General features: G+C 35.8%; 1 protein-coding gene across 4 annotated transcripts in view; it reads right to left on the reverse strand.

The window, feature by feature from the left end:
* FSTL5 (follistatin like 5) overlaps nt 1-22,622 on the reverse strand; it is a 682,404-nt gene that overhangs the window by 626,386 nt on the left and 33,396 nt on the right. For all 4 annotated transcript variants that reach the window (XM_077846542.1, XM_077846541.1, XM_077846540.1 and 1 more), the window contains exon 2: nt 7,183-7,324. In XM_077846542.1, the coding sequence (XP_077702668.1) occupies nt 7,183-7,308 (126 nt within the window). In that variant the 5' untranslated portion in view covers nt 7,309-7,324. The remainder of the gene's footprint in view (nt 1-7,182; nt 7,325-22,622) is intronic.

Consider the following 22,622-nt stretch of genomic DNA (forward strand, 5'->3'; position numbering starts at 1 on the left):
TGCTTTCCTAGCAAACTAATACGATGTAGCTGACATCCTCTCCACAGAAACAGTTACAAAAGACAACTAGATCGAAAAATTTAAAGATAAGAAGGCTTTGGAAGTCAAATCTAAAGAAAATGAACAGTAATGACAAACTTCTTTCAGAACACATAGGTTCTTATATTCTGATGTTTCTTGATCAGTAGATGGATCAATGTTCAGAAAAACAGGAGTAGAGCCATTTTTTAACTATCAGGATATTTTTTAAATTATGGAGTTGGGAGGCAGCCCGGGTGGCTCAGCAGTTTAGCACCGCCTTCGGTCCAGGGCCTGATCCTGGAGACCCAGGATCAAGACCCATATCGAGCTCCCTGCATGGAGTCTGCTTCTCTCTCTGCCTGTGTCTCTGCCTCTCTATGTGTATCTCTCATGAATAAATAAATAAAATCTTAAAAAAAAAATTATGGTGTTGGATAAAAGGAAGCATTGTAATTCAAGTCACTTGAAAATCCATACCAGGGTGATAGAAAGCATGATATGTGCCCAAAGCTGATACATAAGGAGAGTTTTCTGAAATCTTGACAAGCTTGACTTTAATGTACTATATAAATTTGACTTTATTTATGTACTTTATTATACTTTGTGAATAGATGTAAATAGAATACTAAAACATCACATTTTTTAACATTTCAAAACTTTAAATCTTCAATGGAAAGTAGCTCTATTTGTTCAAGTTATAGCTACTTTTAAAGATTTACAAAACAATTTTAACGTAGAGTCAGAGAAGTGCAAGGGAGCATCCTTTTTGCGCACCACCCTACACAACTATAACAGTACTGCTTCGAGAATTCATTCTTGAAGGGATCAAATGACAATTTTCTGTACCAGGTCCACATCTTGAGAATTTTAGAAGGTGGGTACATTCCTTTGTTGTTTTATTTTTGCTAAGCAAAAGGATTCAGTCCTCTGCGTGCCAATTTTCCCCCAGTTTCTCAAATATACCCTGGTTTGAAAGAACAAACATGCAAGCAACAAAGCCAGAGCTGAGTGAAATATTTATTTCCCCTTAAAGTTCAAGAAAGGACAAAGTTAATCAGGTAAAAGGTAGGATGAAGCCATAACCGTGTACTTGGTGCACACAGCATTAATTTTGGTTTTAGATAGATACATTTGATGGTAACTCTAACCTCCTGTTAAAGATGGTCCTCTCCATGTGCATCGGGAGACAATCTCCACGGTGCCTCATGATTCTCAGGCCTCCTGAACAGAGACACTGACTGCCATTTGCTCTGGACTAGCTGTTCAAGGATATTTGGATAAAAAAACTGCCTTGAAACTTAGAGATAATGTCTCTCTTGAGAGCAAAGAGCAAGTGTGTTAACAGCCTTAGAGGAGAGAGATTGTATCTCCAGTCACAGCAAAGGGCAGGAATACTTACTGTCCCGTATAATAAAAATAATGTGTGCTTCTGGTGCAAAGAGCAGGCAGGCTTACAGCCCATACTATAGAACTGGTGTCCTTCAACTCACAGATCTTCCCATTAACAGTCCCTGTGGTATGTGCTGGTTTAACCTGGTCTTATTTATAGTGCCCTGTGGAAATCAGGCTCTGGGAACTAGCTCAGTTAACACTGGAATTTTAGCTCAGTTAACACTGGAATTTCATTTCTGAGAAATAAAATTTCAAAATGTTCTTATTTTTCAAACATAATTTCCTTGATTAGAAAAAAATCTTAGATTTATTAATAATATTCAGCCATGTTGATGACTATGGAATAAATATATCAATATATTAGTTAGCATAGCATTTATTTATTTTAAAGATTTTATTTATTTACTCATGAGAGACACAAGAGAGAGGGGCAGAGACATAAGCAGGGCAAGAAGCAGGTGCCCCATGGGGAGCCTGATGTGGGACTTGATCCAGGACCCGGGATCATGACCCAAGCCAAAGGCAGATGCTCAACCACTGAGCCACCCAGGAATCCCAATTAGTATAATCTTTAATATTTAATGAATTATTTGACCAGTTTTCCACTCCCTTCATCACCACCATTTTTGCTCTTAGATACTGTGCTAAATTGCTTCCTGACCTCCACAAAATATATTAACATTTTAAGGGCGTTCCCTTGAACATGCTGCAAGCAGTCAGATATTTCAGATGGAATGACAAAATTTTTCCTCAATCAGGAAATAATGCTCCTGGGTTTGCCTGAAGGTTTCCAGCCTCTAAGCAGTCGTGGTTTTGATGTGTTGTTTAACATTTGTCTCCTTCCCTAGAGTTCTCTTTTGCTACTCTTCACCAATCCACAGCTATCATTTTTTTTTTATACCAAAAGCCAGAAATCGTCTCCCACAAATGATGTTTTTGAATTATATTGCACTACGGTGCATAGCAACAGTCTCTAGACTTACTAAATTATGCCAACTCTTTGTCCATTTGCACAGTAACTACTCTCATAGACAAACATTTTGATTTAGGAGGTAAGGGAGTCATAAGCCACTTTGGGTTTGCAGGGGTAGCTTTGTACCATAAAGCTGGACATGGCACTCTCTGGTCACATAAAGATGTAAGAATTTTAAGATCTCTGAGTGGTCCCATTAGCTATCCTCAAAGAACATTCCTATTGTCCTCCTAAGATGTTCCTTCAAGCCTGACTTTGATTTTGAGTAGCAGCAAACAATGCAACGATGTCATCAGAGCTGTAGGCAAGAAAAGGCAGTAAGATATGGTACTGTTCCTAACAGGCTTTAGAGCCTACCAATTAGAGCCTACGGCAATATGTTAGAATATCATTAGGACATGCATATGACAGGGGCATAAATACAATAGGAAGTTACAGTGTGATGGGAAATTATGAGCCAGCAAGAAGTAGAGACAAGGAAGAAACAGAGAAAAGAGTGTAAGAAAAATCCAAAGAGTGGAAATGAAACAAGAAGCCAAAATGGAACAGAAAAAGAAGCCCAGGATTTCCGACTCGGTGATAGGAGTAGAAGTTCTAGTTCTGTCTTTATTGGTGAGGATCGGCTACAGTCATGGGGAGGCAATAAACAACTCCCAAGTCTCAGTGGTTTAAAACAAAAGTGTTTTGTTTTGTTTTTTCTCTCTCTCTCATTTCACATTTCAAGACAAACACTAATTGCCTGGGTGTTTTACTCATCCTAGTTATCTAGAAACTTGGGGTGATTAAGCACCCACTACCTTGAACAGATGCTGTTTGTAAATGCTAGCGGAAAAAGAGAGTTCGGGAACACTTTAAAACTGGAATCACATGGTTCAGCCCAGATGCATTCTATAGCACTTAACTCATTGGCCAGAACTAGACATACAGTCCCATCTAACCACAGAGGGACGTGAAATCCAACCTTCCTGCCAGGTGATCGGAATGTGGGGAGAATAGGAAATACGTGGTACCCAGGTCAAATTACTATAAAAAGTTTTCATTATGTACTCTGCATCAAGCTATTTAGTCTGTGTATTAAATCCTAAATCCTTTCTCCTAACTTTCTAGGTATGTGGCATTAAAAATTACTATACATTTGTGAACTCCAGTTTCCTCAACTATGGAATAACAATAAACCACTTATTACATAGGAATATACAACAATTAAATGACCTAATGTATAGAATAGAACTACTAAACCCCCACATTTGATGTGTTCCATAAATTCCTGTTGGATAAACACACAGTTGAAATACATGATCAGCTCCTTCAGACATACTGTGACTATAATTACAATTTCTATAAATGGCATGATGAATTTATATGGTTCTCATATTTATCTTGAGACTCAGACAAATATGTTTTCAATCAGTTATGCATACATATATTTGTTAATGATATAAATATGTACACATATATTTATATTTAAATCTGTAATATTTCTATGTAATCTGACAAATAAATGACATTTCATTTTTTGTTCCCCAGAGAGGATTCTTTATACAGTGGCACACAAACATTTGGTAAACATGAGTTCTAAACAAATATTTGTTCATACTCAAAGTACTGACACCTCTCTGCAAAGGAAAATATCTAATATATCTCAAAATTTATCACACATATTATTTTATTGTTTCTAGTCAGTAAATATATTGAACACAGTGAGGCCTAACCCAAAAACTGAAAATGTTATCCATCTCTAAGCCTTACAGAAATATAGGCATTTATATTCTTTGCAGTTTAAATAAAATGGAAGGTTAATAAATAACAAATAATAGGAAATTAATGTATGTAATGCTATTAAAATAATTTTTAAGACATTTTATTAAGTATTCTGTTTATTTTGCTCTCTTAAGCAGAAAAAACCTAATTAATTTATTAATTATAATTAACTATATAATTATGTATCACATATATATGATATATGCATATCATATATATATGATTTTAGCCTTATTCTAGTCAGCAGATGGAATCATTCTTTCAATATATATTTATTAAGTGTTGACTATGTGCCTAACACAATTCTAGGTGCTATAGTATAGCATGATGAATAGTAGTTCACATCATAATGGAAGGAAATATCTAAATTATACATATTTATACATAAAATCATACGTATATACACACATATATACATTACATCACAAATGGTGAAAATATATTTTAAAACGGGAGGTAAGAAACACCTGTGACTGTTCCATTTTTAATTTTGGTTTGGGAAAGCCTTACCAATAGATGCAACTAATTTTGGTTTGGGAAAGCCTTACCAATAGATGCAACTAATGGGAATCAGTGGAAAAAGGATGACAGGTCATTTCTGGGATCCAAATAATGATTGATTCAAATAGAAATAAGGCTATAATGGGATTAATTATCAAGATCTTGGGGAAATAAAGGCACTTCCCTGTGGTTGGGTAGGGATGTTGCTAGTGAGCACAAATTACTTGGTAAGGTTTGACAGGGACTTGTATAACTCAGAGTACTCCTTTCTCCTGTCAAGTTCACGCTAACACAAATACACACACACACACACACACTCACAAATAACTTTTATAGTTTAATTTTACCTCAGTCCTAAGTCATTTGAAAATTAGGTATTACTAACATTCTGCATCTCTGCTTTTAAATATCAGTAATCATATATTATCTGTAACTATTTAGGTGTGAGACTCAGAGAAATGGAAAAGATTGGAAGGTAACTTTGATTATTTTTGGTGATTATTAGTGTTTCTAAAATAGGCTTAACTCATTGTGTTGTTTCTTTTCTTTAAAGGTTTACTAAATCTCACAGCAAAGCATGATAAATAACTTATCTTCAACATCCAAACTTAATTCAAAATGGTTTGTTTATAAATGTACACTGACACATAAAAACCTGTTGTATTATATTTAGCAGAAAAATAATAAAAACAGCATAGCCATGCATTCTACTGGCCATTTTTCTGCCATGGAGTCAATTAAATAGTATCTATTATGTTCACGGCTCCAGGAATGAAGGAATTAGAAAGGCAGAGTTTCTGACCTCAAGACATATAACTTGGGGTAGATAAACAGCACAGAATAAATATTCACTGGTATTAACAAAATGAGCTAATACATTGTATTAATAATATGTTTTGAGAGTATTCACAAAGGACTTATTATCTCTATGCTTTAGACTAGGATAAAACTGAGTTTTAGTCTGTGACGTACAGGACACAAATGATAATTGAAAGATAGTGGAACAAGATCAATTATCAACAATGATCTTTAACAATGAAGTACATTTTCATTTTTTACTTATTTTATTGTTTCCGGCTATCAAACCTATATTGCATGTTACCCTAGTCAATTAACATAGTTAACAACTGTATGCATTCATAAAATCCCTTAACAATTCTAGAAATTTTGATTTTTCATATTTAAAATGAAAAGATACATCTTTAGAAGATTGTTTTGGAGATTAAATAAAAGACTACATTTAAGAGTTTACCGTAGAGTCTGGCACATAAAAATCCCAGTCAACGTTAGTGGCTTTATCAAAATCTTATAATATTATGAAAGAATTTCAGCAAGACTATATGCAACGTATACAGATGCAGTGTAAATATGTGTGTGTTTCTACAAGTATACTACCCAGGTCTGAACAGGGCAGGTCTACTTACACACAATTTTAAAAATTAATATAGTACTATACTGTAAAAGTATTTTTTCTTCCTTTAAATTTTAATAACATTTTAATGTAATTATATAAACAATTCTCACATTAGTTTATTATGAGAATATAGTATATAACACATATACAAAATACGTGTTCTTTGATGGTTTATATTATCAATAAGGCTTCAGTCAACAGTAGGTTATTAATATTTAAGATTTTAGGGAGTCAAAAGCTATGCATGGATTTTTGACTATACAAAGGTCAGCACCCCTAACACATATGCTATTCGGGGGTAAACTGATTTATATTTATTTCAAGGTTTGTTTATTTATTTTTGAGACAACATAAGACAATCTTAAATGTATATTTTTTACCATAATTAGCATGTTAGTTTTTGTCTTGTTTTCTACTTTCTATGAAAATCAAAATATATATTACAAACTTTTAATTTGATTGAATAAAAACTTACTTTAGCATTAAAGTTGCTCTATTATTAAAATAAAAGCACTAGCTTAATTAGTGTAAGTACATAATCTATATGATTTATAGTATGAATAAATGTCAATTTATTTTATACTTGAAAATATTTAACATAGGGAAGTGAAGTATTTCCCCAATATTAAAGAACTTAAAGTTATGATTTGTATGAAATTAAAATGTCTAATTAGATTTCTATAAATACTAATTCTTTGCCAACCTATACATCTCCAGCTGGTATAAACATCTTTTTTTGTTTACTTTTATTGCAAGTTAAAAAACATAACACTTATGCTTTAATTTTAAAAGTTTTAAACTTAATGTGGGAATAACAGAAACTAGTTGATTAAGTCTTAATATATTTACTTATTTTTATAAGTCTATTACTATGACAATGCAAGCTTTAATGATTTTTTTCAATGAGCCCTTTCTGTACTTTGTCAAGAAATATTTAATTTCAAAAATTATAAATTTTCAAACTACCATTTCATGTTTTAAAATGTGCACTTTTATATGGAAATTATATTCTGAAGGCATTACCGAACTAAGTGCTCCTAGGTGTATAATACAGCAGACACCTAGTAGTTTAGTTCATAACTGCTAGGCACTGTGAGCAAATTCAGAAGGGTGACTGTACCTTGTGTCGCAATCTTATTAGAGGTTGGTAGGATTTAAGGCCATATCCTGCTTCTTTGGTTGGCCTTCCTTCTGACTCCAGAAACATTAATCCAAGAACCAAGACAGCTGACCAGCACTTAAACATTCTTATTGCTTTTCACCTGTGAAAATCAGCATTGCAAGTAATCAGAAAATGCATTATATATTGGGAAAAAAATGCATCAGGAAATACTCAACAGTGCATAGAAATCTCCACATATCTAATCAAAATGAGTGGGCAATTGCCAAGTGAATCCGTAATAGGTTAGCATCTCCAAATAAAGATTATGATCCCCTTGATCATAACAAACACTGTTTTTTTTCCCACTCATCTAGCCTTACACAGCATTAAAAACGTAGATATAAACGCCAATCAAAATGTATTGGGGAGAATTAATTAAAACCAAGTTGAAAGAAAATGAAAAAGAAACAAAAACAAAAACAAGTGAACTTCAAACCATGGCTAATTTTCTAAGCATTCATATTAAGTACGATTATCAACATACTTATAAATTTTGAACTCCTCTTTAAATACATTTGATGAATACCACTTAATAAAACTATAGTTATTATAATTCACTAGTAAAAACTGCGGAGAGTTTGATAAGGTAGTCTTCTCTGGGAGGCACTTAATTAGCTGATGTACAACAATTATGCAGACAGTTATACTGAGTTATGAATGCATTTTTCCAATACTATCTAAAAGAATATTTTCTAGAAAACTTCTTAGTAAGTGCCTTAAATTTAAGCCACGAGTCTATCCACTGCTCTATGTCTTTGAATACAGCAGAGAAATTATAAAATGCCATAAATTTATGATCATATAAATTCTAACCCCTCTTCCAAACAAATCTATGCTTTAAAAATATATATTTTATTTCATTTATTTATTTATTTATTTATTTATTTATTTATTTATTCATTCATTCATGAGAGACACAGAGAGAGGGAGGCAGAGACATAGGCAAAGAGAGAAGCAGGCTCCCTGTGGGGAGGCCAATGTGGGACTCAATCCTGGGACCCCAGGATCACACCCTGAGCCAAAGGCAGATGATGCTCAACCGCTGAGCCACCCAGGTGTCCCACAAATCTATGCTTTGAATTAAACTATAACTCACCTTATAATTTTCACCAACGCATCTTTGCCCCTATTGTGACAATAGAGGAGCTCTTTCTCCTCTTCTCTACTCTATTCTGTACATCTGACTTCTTGAGAAACTTACCCAATGAATTAACCCTGCTAGTTACTATCTAAACTTCCCCACTTAGCTATTAACTTCCATCTTTAAAGATGCTCAAATCACCCAGGTTTTAAGATAATTTCTCTCCTCTACTTTCTGCATTTTCTGAAAGAGTTGTGTATCTCTCCTAATTTTTGAACCTAGTTCACTCAAGCATGCTTCTACCCCTATTGCTCTATCAAAGTAACATTTTTTTTTTTTTTCCAGGAACTGGTCACTTGGGGTTTAAGACACCCCTCTCTTCAGTTTTTGTAGAATTTATGAAAATTTCTCAGCCCTTTTGCAGGTTCATCTCACTCCTTTGCTTCACCATTAAAAATTATAGTTTATCAAATCTCATTCTGAGCCACATACCTGTTCTATTTATCCAGTCCAGACATTCCACATCATCTATGGTTTTAATTACAGCTAACTCCTGCTTTTCAAAAGTTCACATTAGACCACTTTGCTTTCATGGAACACCTGCATTAGTACCTGTTTTCACTAAGAGAAATATGAAAAGGATTTTGCTTTCACAAAAAGAGGTGAAAAGAGAAAACAGTGTTCTGCATTTGTTTTGCATTAGCACTTAAGGAAGCAGCCCGCCTGGGGGTATGGAGTAGGGAGTGGTCCCGCCAAGCCCCTTCCCTGGGAACTACATCCAGCATTTCAGCACAAAGCCCCCAGGGCTTTTGAAGTGTCCCTGTGAGCATCTGTGCTTTGTCTTGATTTATTTGTGCAGCTAAAGTAACAGAAAAGCCTGAGAGGGCTTATTTTGGGGGTCATGAGAACACTTAAGAAATTTTCCACGTAAATTAATGGTAACTCTTCTTTGTTTTATGCTGTTTGGGGCTTATGGAAGATTTCATAGGAATATTGTACTTTCTGATAGTGGCGGGGGGCAGGGAGCTTTATATCATTGCTTCTCATCCATTCTCCAGATTAAGACAGCCTATGGGGCGCCTGGGTGGCTCAGTGATTGAGCATCTGCCTTCGCCTCAGGTTGTGATCCCGGGCTCCTGGGATCCAGTCCTGCATCTGGCTCCCCACAAGAAGCCTGCTTCTCCCTCTGCCTATGTCTCTGCCTCTCTCTCTGTGGGCCTCTCACAAATAAATAAAAATAAAATCTTAACAAAAAAAAAAAAAAAAAGCCTACTTAACAGCTCCACATGTAGATTTCAAAAGCAGCTCATGGTATACAAACTCCACATAATGTAATGCTTTCCCAGATTTTCTTTCATCCATTTAGTCAAGCCAGAAACAAAGGAGACAACTTTGTGTCCCACATCTTTCATATTAATTATTTTTTAAAGATTTTATTTATTTATGAGAGACACAGAGAGAGAGAGTCAGGGACACAGGCAGAGGGAAAGGCAGGCTCCATACAGGGAGCCCCATGTGGGACTCAATCTTGGGACCCTGGGATCACGACCTGAGCCAAAGGTAGATGCTCAACCACTGAGCCACCCAGGCGTCCCTCATCCCTTTCATATTAAACCCATCCCTAAGTTCTGTTAGTTCTGCCTTCAAAATATATTTCCCAAACATCAGTTTCTTTCCCGTCTACTGTCACAACTCTAGTTCAGCTCTCAGCACCACACTCCCCTACCCTTCCCCGAGCACATCCTTACTGGCCATCCACATTCATGCATATGTGTACCTTGAATCATTCCCTATGCAATAGCCTACATGATCATGTCAAATGCAAATATCATGACGTCATTGCCCTTGTTAATAAATTTAGGATATACTCCTTTACCCTTAAGATAAAAACCAAAATCCCTGACATACCCTACGGGTGCCCACAGAGTCTAGGCTCTGCATGCTTTTCTCTTCCTCTAAAGAACTGCTGTCCAGCCACACTGACTTTCATTCAGTTCTCTGAACTTGGTCCATTCTCACTAGGTGACTTTTGTACACTATTTTCTTCACTTGAGATACACCTTCCCTGGGACACCTGGGTGGCTCAGTGGTTGAAAGTCGACCTTTGGCTCAGGGTGTGATCCCAGAGATCAAGTCCCACATCCGGTTCCCTGCAGGTAGCCTGCTTCTCCCTCTGCTTTTGTCTCTGCCTCACTTCACTCTCTGTGTCTCTCATGAGTAAATAAATAAAATCTTAAAAAAAAAAAAAAGGAAAGAAATACACCTTTTCCACCCCCATTTACCACCAAAGACCTTCACATATCAAACATATCCCTTAAGAACCTTTCCCTATAACACCAAGCTGGAGTTACATTTCTTAGTTACTCATGCTTATAGATGAGTTTTCCTTCATCTCAGAGCAACCATTTGTAATTATATATCGTTAAAATGATTAGTTGAATAATTGTGGCCTTCTTCACTACATCATAAATCAGTCTTCTCCTTCAAACTGCATGAATACAGGGATCTGGGTTGTTTTGTTTTGTTTTGTTTTGTTTTTTTCCCAGCATTATATCATCTGAGCCTAGCAAATTGTCTGGTACCTACTAGACACTCAATAAATGAATGCATAAATGAATGTTATCCTGCATTCAAGAGCAAAAAAAAAAAAAAAAGATTGTGTTTTCTTGCATTCTGATGATATTGAATACAATTCCTATTTCACTACCGCTACAAAACATCTGAAAACTAAACCAGAAAACTAAATAATTTCATTTGCAATCCATCCCTTTGCTGTCATTTTGATGTATAGTCTAATACTTCTCTCAGAGGTAAATATTTGTTTATAAGACAACTGGATGGAATATTTTAAATCCAAGATAGAGCCCAAGAATAAAGCAAACAGGATCAACTCAGCCAAAGGGATATTTTCTAAAGGTTCTGAATACTATGTGTTCCTTCGTTTGTCAAACAGAAGCAAGAGGAAAGAGGCACAGCAGCAGCCTTGTGTCATCATGACAGGGTAAAGGTTGGATCATAAATTTCTCAAACTGCTCATTTAAGGGTTTCTCTTTTTCTGTCCTTTCTCTCTCTCTCTCTCTCTCTCACACACATCCACATGCTCAATCACACACACGTATTCCACATAGCTACAAATATTTCATATACTATAAAATACACATTAAATGAACAATTAATTAATTTTAATAGGTGACCAAAAATTTTACAAATCTTGAGAAAACTTCCACACATTGATAATTAGATCAATAATCTCCTGAAATATTTTCTTTGCTAAAACGCAATACACTAGGAATGGCTGCTCTAAGAAATTTCACCAAATGTTGGTTACAACAGTCAACACGTAAATCTTCAGCACACTATATACAACTTATTTATACCACTTTAATTCTCATATTATTAACTATGATGAATTTTTTCATTGATAGTCCTATAATTTTCAAGTCTGAAATTTATTAATACCAAGTTATACAAAACTTGAAAATAGAAAAAGAAAAATATAAATGCTTAATCTCAGAAAATGCTATCAGACAACTGGAGTGATTTACTTGGTATTACAGAGAAAATGAAACAATTCATATTAAAAGTCAGATACCGGGGCACCTGGGTGGTTTGGTCAGCCAAGCATCCAACTGTTGGTTCTGGCTCAGGTCATGGTCTCAGGGTCATGAGATCAAGCCCTGAGTGTGCTCTGAGTCTGCTTGAGATTCTCTGTCTCTCCCTCTCCCTCCGCTCTCCCCTCCCTCCAGTCTCTCATAAATAAATAAATGAATAAACAAATAAATAAATAAATATAATCTTTTTAAAAAGGTCAGATACTTTACTTTTGAGAAACCTGATTTCTATTGTAGATAGGTGTTGGCCTTGCCAGTGAGTGTTAGACAAAAAACAAAGACCAGTTTCTGCATTTATCTTCTGTGAATGTCTACCTGGCAAGATTTTCTCCATTAAGATATTACTAAGAAAAATAACTGAATCCCATTATATAGCTATCAATTAGCAATCTAAAAAAAAAGATATTTCTTGATGGATGCTTAGAAAATAGAAAATAATTATCATTTTATTTATCTTCAGCTACAGGATCCAAAGATGTCATTAGTATGTCTTTAAAAGTTCACTCATCCACAGAAGGTGTTCTAGAGATTGTAAATCGGTAGTAATCAATCCCATGATATACTGACTCATGATCTCACTTTCTCAGTACTGTAACCTCTGACAACCTGTTAGATTTTCGTAATTAATTGGCAGTTTGTTGATAGCTCAATAAGAACACTGAAAAGCATGTGACTAAAACAAACCAGCTGGAACAGATGGTGCAATAATGATCCTATGACTTTTCCCTTGCAACCTCAACATTTATATAGAAGCATCAGAAAACAACCTCATTATTAACTTAGAGACAACAAAATGTTTACAAATCTAAAAAGTATCTGCTTAACATCAGATGTAACAAAGTTAGACCTGAAAAAGGTAAGGGGAATGGATAAAGGTTTCTCTTGTTAAAAAAAAATAATATTTTTCTCTGAATCAAACTATTTTATTCGCCATATGGTGTAACATGCTGTGCTGCTTATGGCAGTAGGATTTAGAGTAGTTACATGATTTAGTAGATTCAAATTTCAGGGATTTTGATTTGTTTACACATTCTCTAGAATCTCACCTCACTTGGGAAAACAAACTAAGAGTGTTAAAGTATTGCCTTAGGAACAAAATAAAGCATTTGAGATGTAGAAGGAAGCTGGTATCATGCCTATGAATGAAAAGATTGTCAAGATGAAGCAAATCCCCACCATTATCTAAAGTTGCAGGGAAGTCAAGTATCTGAGGGTTTCACCTGGAGAACCCTCACTACTTCTCACTCCAACCGAGACAAATACTATAGGTCTTCCAAGATAGCTCCAGTCACTTCCTTTGTCAAATCTTCCATCAATTTCACATGGACTTGGCTGCTCTCTGCTGCAATTTTAACATAGCTCCCTTCAGTGTCTTTTCACCTTGCACTGTGAGTATTGACTTAAGAAGGCTAATATCCTTATACACATACATATAGAAGGAGGTACTAAACTGGTTCTATCACAAACTCAGAGTTTCTTAACCTCCACAGACCTCTCTTTGTTCTCTTTGGTAATAGGGAAGTGGCCTAAATGATTACTGATGCCTTTTTCCTTTTTGTTATTCTATAATTCTACGAGACAGAGAGATTGACTTCTCACCTACCTTGTGTCATATAGTATAACCTAAGCAAAACCAATCGCATTACTTGCACCTCATCTGTAGGAAGGGATTTATGACCCTATGCAGTCTCGCATTTGTACCAGATTTTCCCTTCTGTGTAGATTTATTGGTCTGGATAAGGATATGGGGAAGAACAGGTTTGAGGGAGAAAACTATTACTCCTTTTTTGAGAAGACTTTTGGTAGTCCTACTAGAGATGCTACATAGTCACTGGGATATAGGAACCTGAAGTTCAGCAAATACATATGGGCTAGATACACCTATTTGGAATTCTTAGCATTTATATGCCATCTAATCTAGGTGTGAGATGGGAAGAGGTTGGACTAAGCTCTCAGACAGGTTTAGTCAAAATGGAAGAGTAAATGCTACTAGGAGGTAGAGCAAGTGAAAATGTGAAGTTTTAATTTTGGAGAAAAAGATGGATGGAAATTTCCATTGAAATGGAATGACTGGAAGCTCTTATCATCTGGCATGCTATATTTTTACTGGTTTGTTTATTCTGTTTCCAACCAGAATGTTAGCTCCATAAAGACAGGACTTTGTTAATTACCTGTGTGAATTAGAGCAGTACCTGGCATACAGCATGAGCTCAATAAATATTTTTAGATAAATGAATGAATAAATTAATGGTGATAAGTACTTAATTTGAAATAGTAGGTATACATTAAGGGGTTCTTAATATTCTTCACGTAATTGAAAATATTCATTACAACTGACTATGAAATCAATCTAGAATTCCAGTTACTGTTATTACAAAAAGCTTTTCTTTTATACCTGGATCAAAACCAGGTTTTCAGTGGAAGTTCCTGTGGAAAAGCCTCCCTTGTCAAGGACTGACAGTCTTTTCATTCCCTTAGCTCAGCTGAAATTGGAAGGACTGGAAAGACTTGTTTTACATCATCTATCAGGCAAATCTGTTGAGGTAACTGTTTTTATCTTTTGACCTGCTTTAACTTCATACCCACTACATTGAACACTGTGTTTGAGTTTTAATTTAATAGTTCTCTTAGGGAAAAAAAAAATTCCAAAAATCTACTTTCATTATGGGCAGTGGATTCTCCCTATTACAGAAGCAGATTCTTTCCATCTAGCAGCTGATTATCCTCATCAGAGCAATGGATTCTCCTAATCATTGTCCTGTCTTCAAATGTTCATTCTAATAAGCATAATTAACAGCAATAAGAAAACAGCTAGGAGTCACAGCCTTCATGTCATACAACCATACTAGAGAGCAGCAAAGAGAAAATAGATCACGCATATCCTACTAGACATATTAGGATGGTACCTTACAGGATTAATTATCCGAAAACATTTTCTGATAGGTATTATTACTTATATTGAACTAAATATAAAGAAAGAGAAACTTATCAGGATAAAGTTTCCAAGTTAAGAAAGCTGGTTATTGTCAAAACTGGTATCTGAACCCAAGGCTGACTCCACTCACATTTGACCCATGGTTCTATTATATAATTCTACTTTTAACACACACATAATGATGCAGATATAGATGAAAAGCCTGAACAAGAAGTAGTCATAAACAGCAAACAACTACTTATTCATGCTGAATACTACTGGAAGAGAGAATCTTTAGCTTACGTTCACTTTGGATCAATGTGATTGAAAATACAATAAACAAATGCAGTAATCATGAGAGAGCAATGGCTATGTGACCTCTATGTCTCCTGCCTGGGTAAGTGTCTTTAAATTCTATGTGGACACATACACAAACATGGAAACTTCTTTAGTTCTTAATCCTGTCTCATTGGTTCATATTGTGAAAGAGAGAGAAAAACTTTTAAATGTAATACTTTTTGTTGAAAGATTAGAACATGTGCAGTACCCCTTTTCCTTAAAATCTGAGATAGGGATAGAATTATAATTGCTAAATAATAAGAATTATGACCATTAAATTAATTTAACTTTCAAAGAAGGAGGAACTTTTATTTCAATGACATCTGAGTCATTAATTTTGTTGAACAAAACTGTCCAGATTCTAACCAATTATACCTTTCAATAGCCAGCTTAATTTGAAAAAGAAAGAAGCTAAATATAGATAAAATATATTCATTGGCATTTTGGAAGGACTGCAGTGTGAAATGTATAATAATTTAAGCCTGCATTAGGAGAAAGTATTCACACTGAATTCCATTTAAATTAAAAAAAAAAAAAAAAGATACATGTACTCCACTTTAAATAAATGAAAATCCCACATTATGAAAAGCATGTTGGGTGGTAAATATTTGTTTTCTAAAACCATCTTTGCTGTACAAAACTATTTATGCTGCAGTTATATTAACTCCTCTGGTGCACTAAAAACATTTTTAAAATTTAAAAAATTAACTACAATATAGAACACAAGATGGCAGAACTGAAAATCATATTAGAGACCTAGTGTAACCCCTTCTTTTTATATGGGAAGAAGATGACAATGACAAGCACAGGAATAACAGGTGCGCCTACGATGAAGGTAGTCATAGGCCTGGCATGTCACTATCCTGATTCCGAATATACTATATTTCTTTTAAATGCTACAACATATCTGACTAGAAGCCATTCACTATGGAAAGGACACACATGTACAGATGCTTTAAGTGTCTAAGGCACTATTTAGAAACCACACCTCTGTGAAGTCCAGCAACTCCGTATTTACTACCCACTAGCGTTTCCAAAAGCCAACAGAAAAGACATCAGCATCACCGTCTCTTCAGAATCATATTGCTTACGTACAATTTTCAGAAAAAAAATTTTGTATATTTGTGTTATCACAATGATCTTCACTGGGAAGACAGTCATATATAGAGCTATGGTTAAAGTCATATATATGGTTACAGCAGTGCTTAGGTAACTATAGTTATACGATAGTTTTATATATTTATTATAAATAAATAAATTTTATGAATATGTACGTACAAAATGTGAGAGGCATAGTCATATAACCTTCCAGATTTTTTATAGTTATATATGGATGGTTTTTTTATTTTAATTTTTATTTATTTATGATAGTCACAGAGAGAGAAAGAGAGAGGCAGAGACACAGGCAGAGGGAGAAGCAGGCCCAATGCACCAGGAGCCCGATGTGGGACTCTATCCCGGGTCTCCAGATCGCGCCCTGGGCCAAAGGCAGGCGCCAAACCGCTGCGCCACCCAGGGATCCCTATATGGATGGTTATATATAGTGCAGGACGCATATTTTTTTTAAATGTGTTTGATAATGCGGAACAGAATGAAACTCTAGGTCTAGTTGACCTAACCAAGGAATTTTATTAAATTATACGACCTTACAATAGTCTGGACCTTCAAATTGTAAGTGCTGGGGATCCCTGGGTGGCGCAGCGGTTTAGCGCCTGCCTTTGGCCCAGGGCGCGATCCTGGAGACCCAGGATCGAGTCCCACATCGGGCTCCCGGTGCATGGAGCCTGCTTCTCCCTCTGCCTGTGTCTCTGCCTCTCTCTCTCTCTCTCTGTGACTATCATAAATAAATAAATAAATAATTAAAAAAAAATTGTAAGTGCTGGTGCCTTAAACTTAGGCAGAAAAACAAGATATATACAGTGACTCATGACTCCTAGGCGATCTCCCAAAAAAGGTCCCCAGATTTGACTTTATAATACATTCATGATCCCATAGTAAAAATATATCATGTGGGGATCCCTGGGTGGCGCAGCAGTTTGGCGCCTGCCTTCAGCCCAGGGCGCGATCCTGGAGACCCTGGATCGAATCCCACATCGGGCTCCTGGTGCATGGAGCCTGCTTCTCCCTCTGCCTATGTCTCTCTCTCTCTCTCTCTCTCTCTCTCTCTCTGTGTGACTATCATAAATAAATAAAAATTTTAAAATAAAATAAAAATATATCATGTATAGGCTGAAATTACGTTAATTCCATATGTGTGTTTTTATGATGAACTTCGGTAGGTGATATTAAAAAATAAACTTTACACAATCAGTTGTATACAGTTTATCATATCACTGGCTGTTAGTTTCTTCTATAAAATGAATAAACTGGAGTTATTTTAAAATAAATCTGATACTAATACTCTGTATTATGTATGTTGGTATATACATATAGAGGCATCAATTTCCCACCTTGCTGAAAGCTAGTCTGTGTCATGGTGCAAGACGACTGGTTAAAAGCATGTACTAATATGTCCAAGATAGTGTGATACATCTTAGTAGCTACACTTAGCTTTTCTGTACCGTAAGGCCACCTGGCTTATGTGTGACAAGATCAAAAAGGAAGCAACTTCAATATTGTTCCTATATCTTTGTATGCAGTTTATTTAGTAGTCAAATTTCTGAGTTTTAGCTCATTTTCATAGAAATCTGACAACAAATGGGCACTTTTCGTGGTTGCTAACCTGAAAACAATCATGTCTAAAAACTGTATCAAAAGTATTTTTAAAAAAAAGTATTTTTTTAGGAATGCCTGGGTGGCTCAGTGGTTTAGCATCTGACTTCGGCCCAGGGCATGATCCTGGACTCCCAGGATCCAGTCCCATGTCGGGCTCCCTGCATGGAGCCTGCTTCTCCCTCTGCCTGTGTCTCTGCCTCTCTCTGTGTCTCTCATGAACGAATAAATAAAACTTTTTAAAACAAAGTATTTTTTAATGCTGAGCAGCAGCATGCTGCAGAAGAACAATAGCTAAAGTCAAAAGATAGGGACTCTACCGGTAGCTTTGTTCATAAACTGATTCTCTTCACACTTGCGCTCTAAATCTCATCCCACTGTAATCCAGCTTCTAACTAGTTCTAATCCAACTAATCCACCGACCCTGCTTTCACGAAAGTGACCACTTACCTGACCTCCTTCTCCCTTGAGCTGCAATCACACAATACTCTCATGATTTCCCTTCACTTTCCTAGCCATCCTGCGGTCTCTTCTCCCATTCCCCTTCATCCATCTGCTCTCTTAAAGCTGATAACCCACAGGTTTTGTATGTTAAATTAAAAAAAAAAAAAAAATTAATCACAATAATAAAGTTCAGGTTTTTTGTTTTTTACTTCATATTCTCAAGAAACAATTTAAGGAATAACATCTGCATGCCATGGCAATATAAACTGAGAATTATAAATAATTTCCTGATCCCTGGGTGGCGCAGCAGTTTGGCACCTGCCTTTGGCCCAGGGCGTGATCCTGGAGACCCAGGATCGAATCCCACATCGGGCTCCCAGTGCATGGAGCCTGCTTCTCCCTCTGCCTGTGTCTCTGCCTCTCTCTCTCTCTGTGACTATCATAAATAAATAAAAATTAAAAAAAAAAAACTCTTTTCAAAGTAAGTACCAACTGGAAGTAATCATGAAAACTGAAACTAACCAATCACATTGATCATAGTTTGTTTCATTTTGTTTTCTCGTAAATAACTATGGATGTAACTTTATTGCACGTTGCAAAGTGTTAGCTAACGATTAGTAATTTCATGTTATGTTTGCTGTGAAAGTCCTATTACCCTAGTTTGTATCTAAGTTGCACTAAGTTTGCCTGACATCATATGGAAAACGATGCTTTAAAGTCGAAAAATAATAATATATTATATGACCTTGAGGATATTGCCCTAGTTCAAGAGAAGAGAAAATCATTATAGTCTCTGTGTTCTGAATTCATTGCTTTCTACCTTGATGAGCACTTAAAATGTAAATTAAGGAAGAATGCAGCTCTTAGGATTGACTTCTGTCTAAAATCCCAAAGGTACCATGTTACAGATTTTATTTGCTATTAAAAAAAAATCATTGCAATTTTGTCAATGTCAGATTTTAAATTCAATCTATCCCATACCAAGGTTTCTAGCCGCCTATGTTCTTTAAATCGGGGACTACGTTTATTGTACAAGAAAAAAAAAATTCTGTCACAGTTTAACAATGAAGTGCTGCACAGGGAACAATTTAATTTCTTCTGTATTTAAAACTGAAATGCCATGGGGGGAAACGTGCCCATTCATTCAGGTCAGCCAAGTCTCAGAGGTATTCGACTTCATATTCAGAAAAGTATGGGGAGAGTCCAAGGATGGAGTCCACAGTTAGTAGTAGAAGTCATTGGGACCCAGAATATTTTCCAGAGCAAGCTGACGCCTCCCCAGAAGGACTTCTGGGCCACCACCGTGTGTAAAGGGAAAGAGGGAAAAGTAGGTTAATGTGACCTAGTTCTGCTGGGAGGATTTTCACAAAGTCGCTCAAAATCAAAACCTCCATGCTTTCATGAAAGATAGAGAATGCAGTGAGTAAACGAAGCATAAAGATCAATTTCAGCTAAGTCAACTGAAGATGAGCACATTTCCAGTGACTTGAACCAAAGCAGACAAGGGTAGTTCAAACTTTCCAAGAAATATCAGGAATTAATAGAAACTGTACTAGCAAGTTACGTGGCCAATGGTGGCTGGTGATTAAAACCCAAGTCGTGAGCAAAAACACAGAAAAAATTTGAGTTAGTTCTAAGTGACATAAGAAGAACTTGCATTTCATTTTATATCCATAGTGTCTCGAATTTGAAAAATAAACTACAGATGAAAGGTTGGATTTAAGAAAAAAATGAACAGGCTTCGAAAAAAAGAAAACCGAGGTAAGATGAAAAACAAAGAGCAGTAACATAACGTTTTACGATATAAGAGTAAAAAGTGCTTATTGGATATTTATGGTGCTCCAGGCCAAGTACACCACGCGCTTTCACATTCTTGGCAACAATCTGTCAATACAAAGTCCACTAATTTAGGTGCACTAGACATGTGAATCCAGGCAATATATCCTTAACAACTTCCTGAGTTATATTATATATCTTCTGAAGCAAATGTTTCGAGAAGAAAATAAAGGCAAGGCTCGGGTCCAGTTTGATTTCTGAGAATTTCACAGATGAGGTCTTTGGGGATGTCTCCTTCTAATTAAATTTAGGGGCAAATGCTTCATGGGATTTGCCTACATAGGATGCGAGCTAACTTGCAACTCTATATAGAAACTAGATGCTGTCTCTAGTTTCAAGGCAGATAACATTCAGTAGCAACATCCACCCCTAAAATGGCCTGCTTCAGGACACCTGTGATTCTGCAAATCCTGTAACCCTGACAACACTTTTTTTTTTTTTTTTTTTTTTTTTTTTTTTTAAGCAGCTTTGTTTCTCCGATTTTTCTTTCCCAGGTAATGAATATAAAATTCCCAACAGAATTGGCTGGGCTCAAGATTGCCAGTAATATTTATCTCCCTTCCCCTGTTCTCATGGAATTAGAACCAGAAATGACCATAATGATTCCTTGCAGCTGGAGGCTGAGAGAAATGCCTCTCAGGTTGCCTTAATAAGGGAATCTATTGCAAAATGGCTCCTCGAACACCCAGAGAGCAGCCAAGAAAATACTGAATGGTAGCTGGAAAATCTATCAAAACTTCCCTCAAGCACACTTAAATGCTTCTTTTATTTCATTACTTTTCTTGAAAGAGCAAGCTACAAGCTTGACTCAGTCCACTTACTGTCCTACAGTAAATACAAAAATAGCTGAGGCCAACCCCGAGGGGGTGTAATTGCCCATAAAGCATAAAGGAAAACTACCTCAGGGCACATGGATTCCCCTCAAATTTGGCTTCTAAACAACTCTTTTTTTTTTAAATGAATTTTGAATTATATTTTTCATTTTTACTTTTAATTTTAATTATATGTTAATTCTAATTATAATGTATACAAATACATACAAATGTATACATTTGCTGTTAAATGGTTTGTAATAAAACTGTAAGATTTAAGAAGAAAACTTCCCTTTCATAAAAATGTTCTCAGACATGTATTTTCATGTCAAGTTTTTCACTTCAGCTTTTTCATTGGAATCTGGAATTAATTTGGGGGCATGGTACGGGGACAAGATTTTATTTTTCTTGGATTTTATTTTCTAATTTTTCCCTGTATTTTATTTTTACCTTTACTTGTACTCTACCTAACTGAAGTGTTTTGTTTTGTTTTTAAAGAAGTTTATCTTGTTTATAAATCTGTCTTGGTTAAAGGTTGGGTTTCCCCATATTGCGGCTGTGTTTTAAAATTGTCTATTTGATTCCATGTATCTATTCCTATGCAGATAGCACTGACTTTAATTACTAGAGTCTGATAACAATTTTGATATACAGTAAGGAAAACTCTTGGTTCTATTCTCTTCCATATCCATATCCATTTTATTTTATTTTTTAAGATCTTTTTTATTTATTTGACAGAGAGAAAGTGCACTGGCACATGCACAAGTAGGGGAAGCAGGAGAGTGAGAAGCAGGCTCCCTCTCAGGGACGAGGGATGCTGGGCTCAATCCCAGGATCCCAGGATCCTGACCTGAGCCACCCAGGTGTCCCTTCCATGTCCATTTAAAAAGAGCACATAATGTTCTTCATCAGAGCTCATGATTCACATTTATATTTGCATTTATCTCTAGTAAGTCAGTGTGATTTACTTTAGGCATTAACTTTCTAAGCAGCAAATGTTTTTGTTAACCATTATGAAAATCTGTCCTTATTAGGTGAATATAACCATTTTTACATTTATTAAGATTGTTGCTATATTTTAACATTTCTACAATTAGGGTTTTAGTCCATGTTTGGGTGTGTCGTTTTTAACCATTATATATCTTTGATTACTCTGTTTCCTTTCATACTTTCTGTTAGACTGAATGTATTTTCAATACATCCTCTTCTTTTTCACTTTATTTAGAAGCTGAAGATGGATTTCTCCTGCCAAAAATACTCAATATTACTTTCATCTGAACAACAACAAAAAAAAATCCTAAGCTTTCCACATGTTTCCAAAATATAAGGCCTTGGGGCAGCCCCGGTGGCCCAGTGGCTTAGCGCTTGCGTTGGGCCCAGGGTGTGATCCTGGAGACCAGGGATCAAGTCCCGCGTCGGGCTCCCTGCATGGACCTGCTTCTCCCTCTGCCTCTGTCTCTGCCCCTCTCTCTCTCTCTCTCTCTCTCTCTCTCTCTCTCTCTCTCTGTCTCTCATGATTAAATAAATAAAATCTTTAAAAATATATGTATATAAAAGGCCTTGCATGAAATTAGTAATAATAATAGCTTCACCTTTAAAAGACAATCGGTTATGTTATGCTTATTGTCAATAGTTAATTTAACTTCCGC

This window comes from Canis aureus, chromosome 13, assembly GCF_053574225.1.
Source record: "Canis aureus isolate CA01 chromosome 13, VMU_Caureus_v.1.0, whole genome shotgun sequence".
Lineage (NCBI taxonomy): Eukaryota > Metazoa > Chordata > Mammalia > Carnivora > Canidae > Canis > Canis aureus.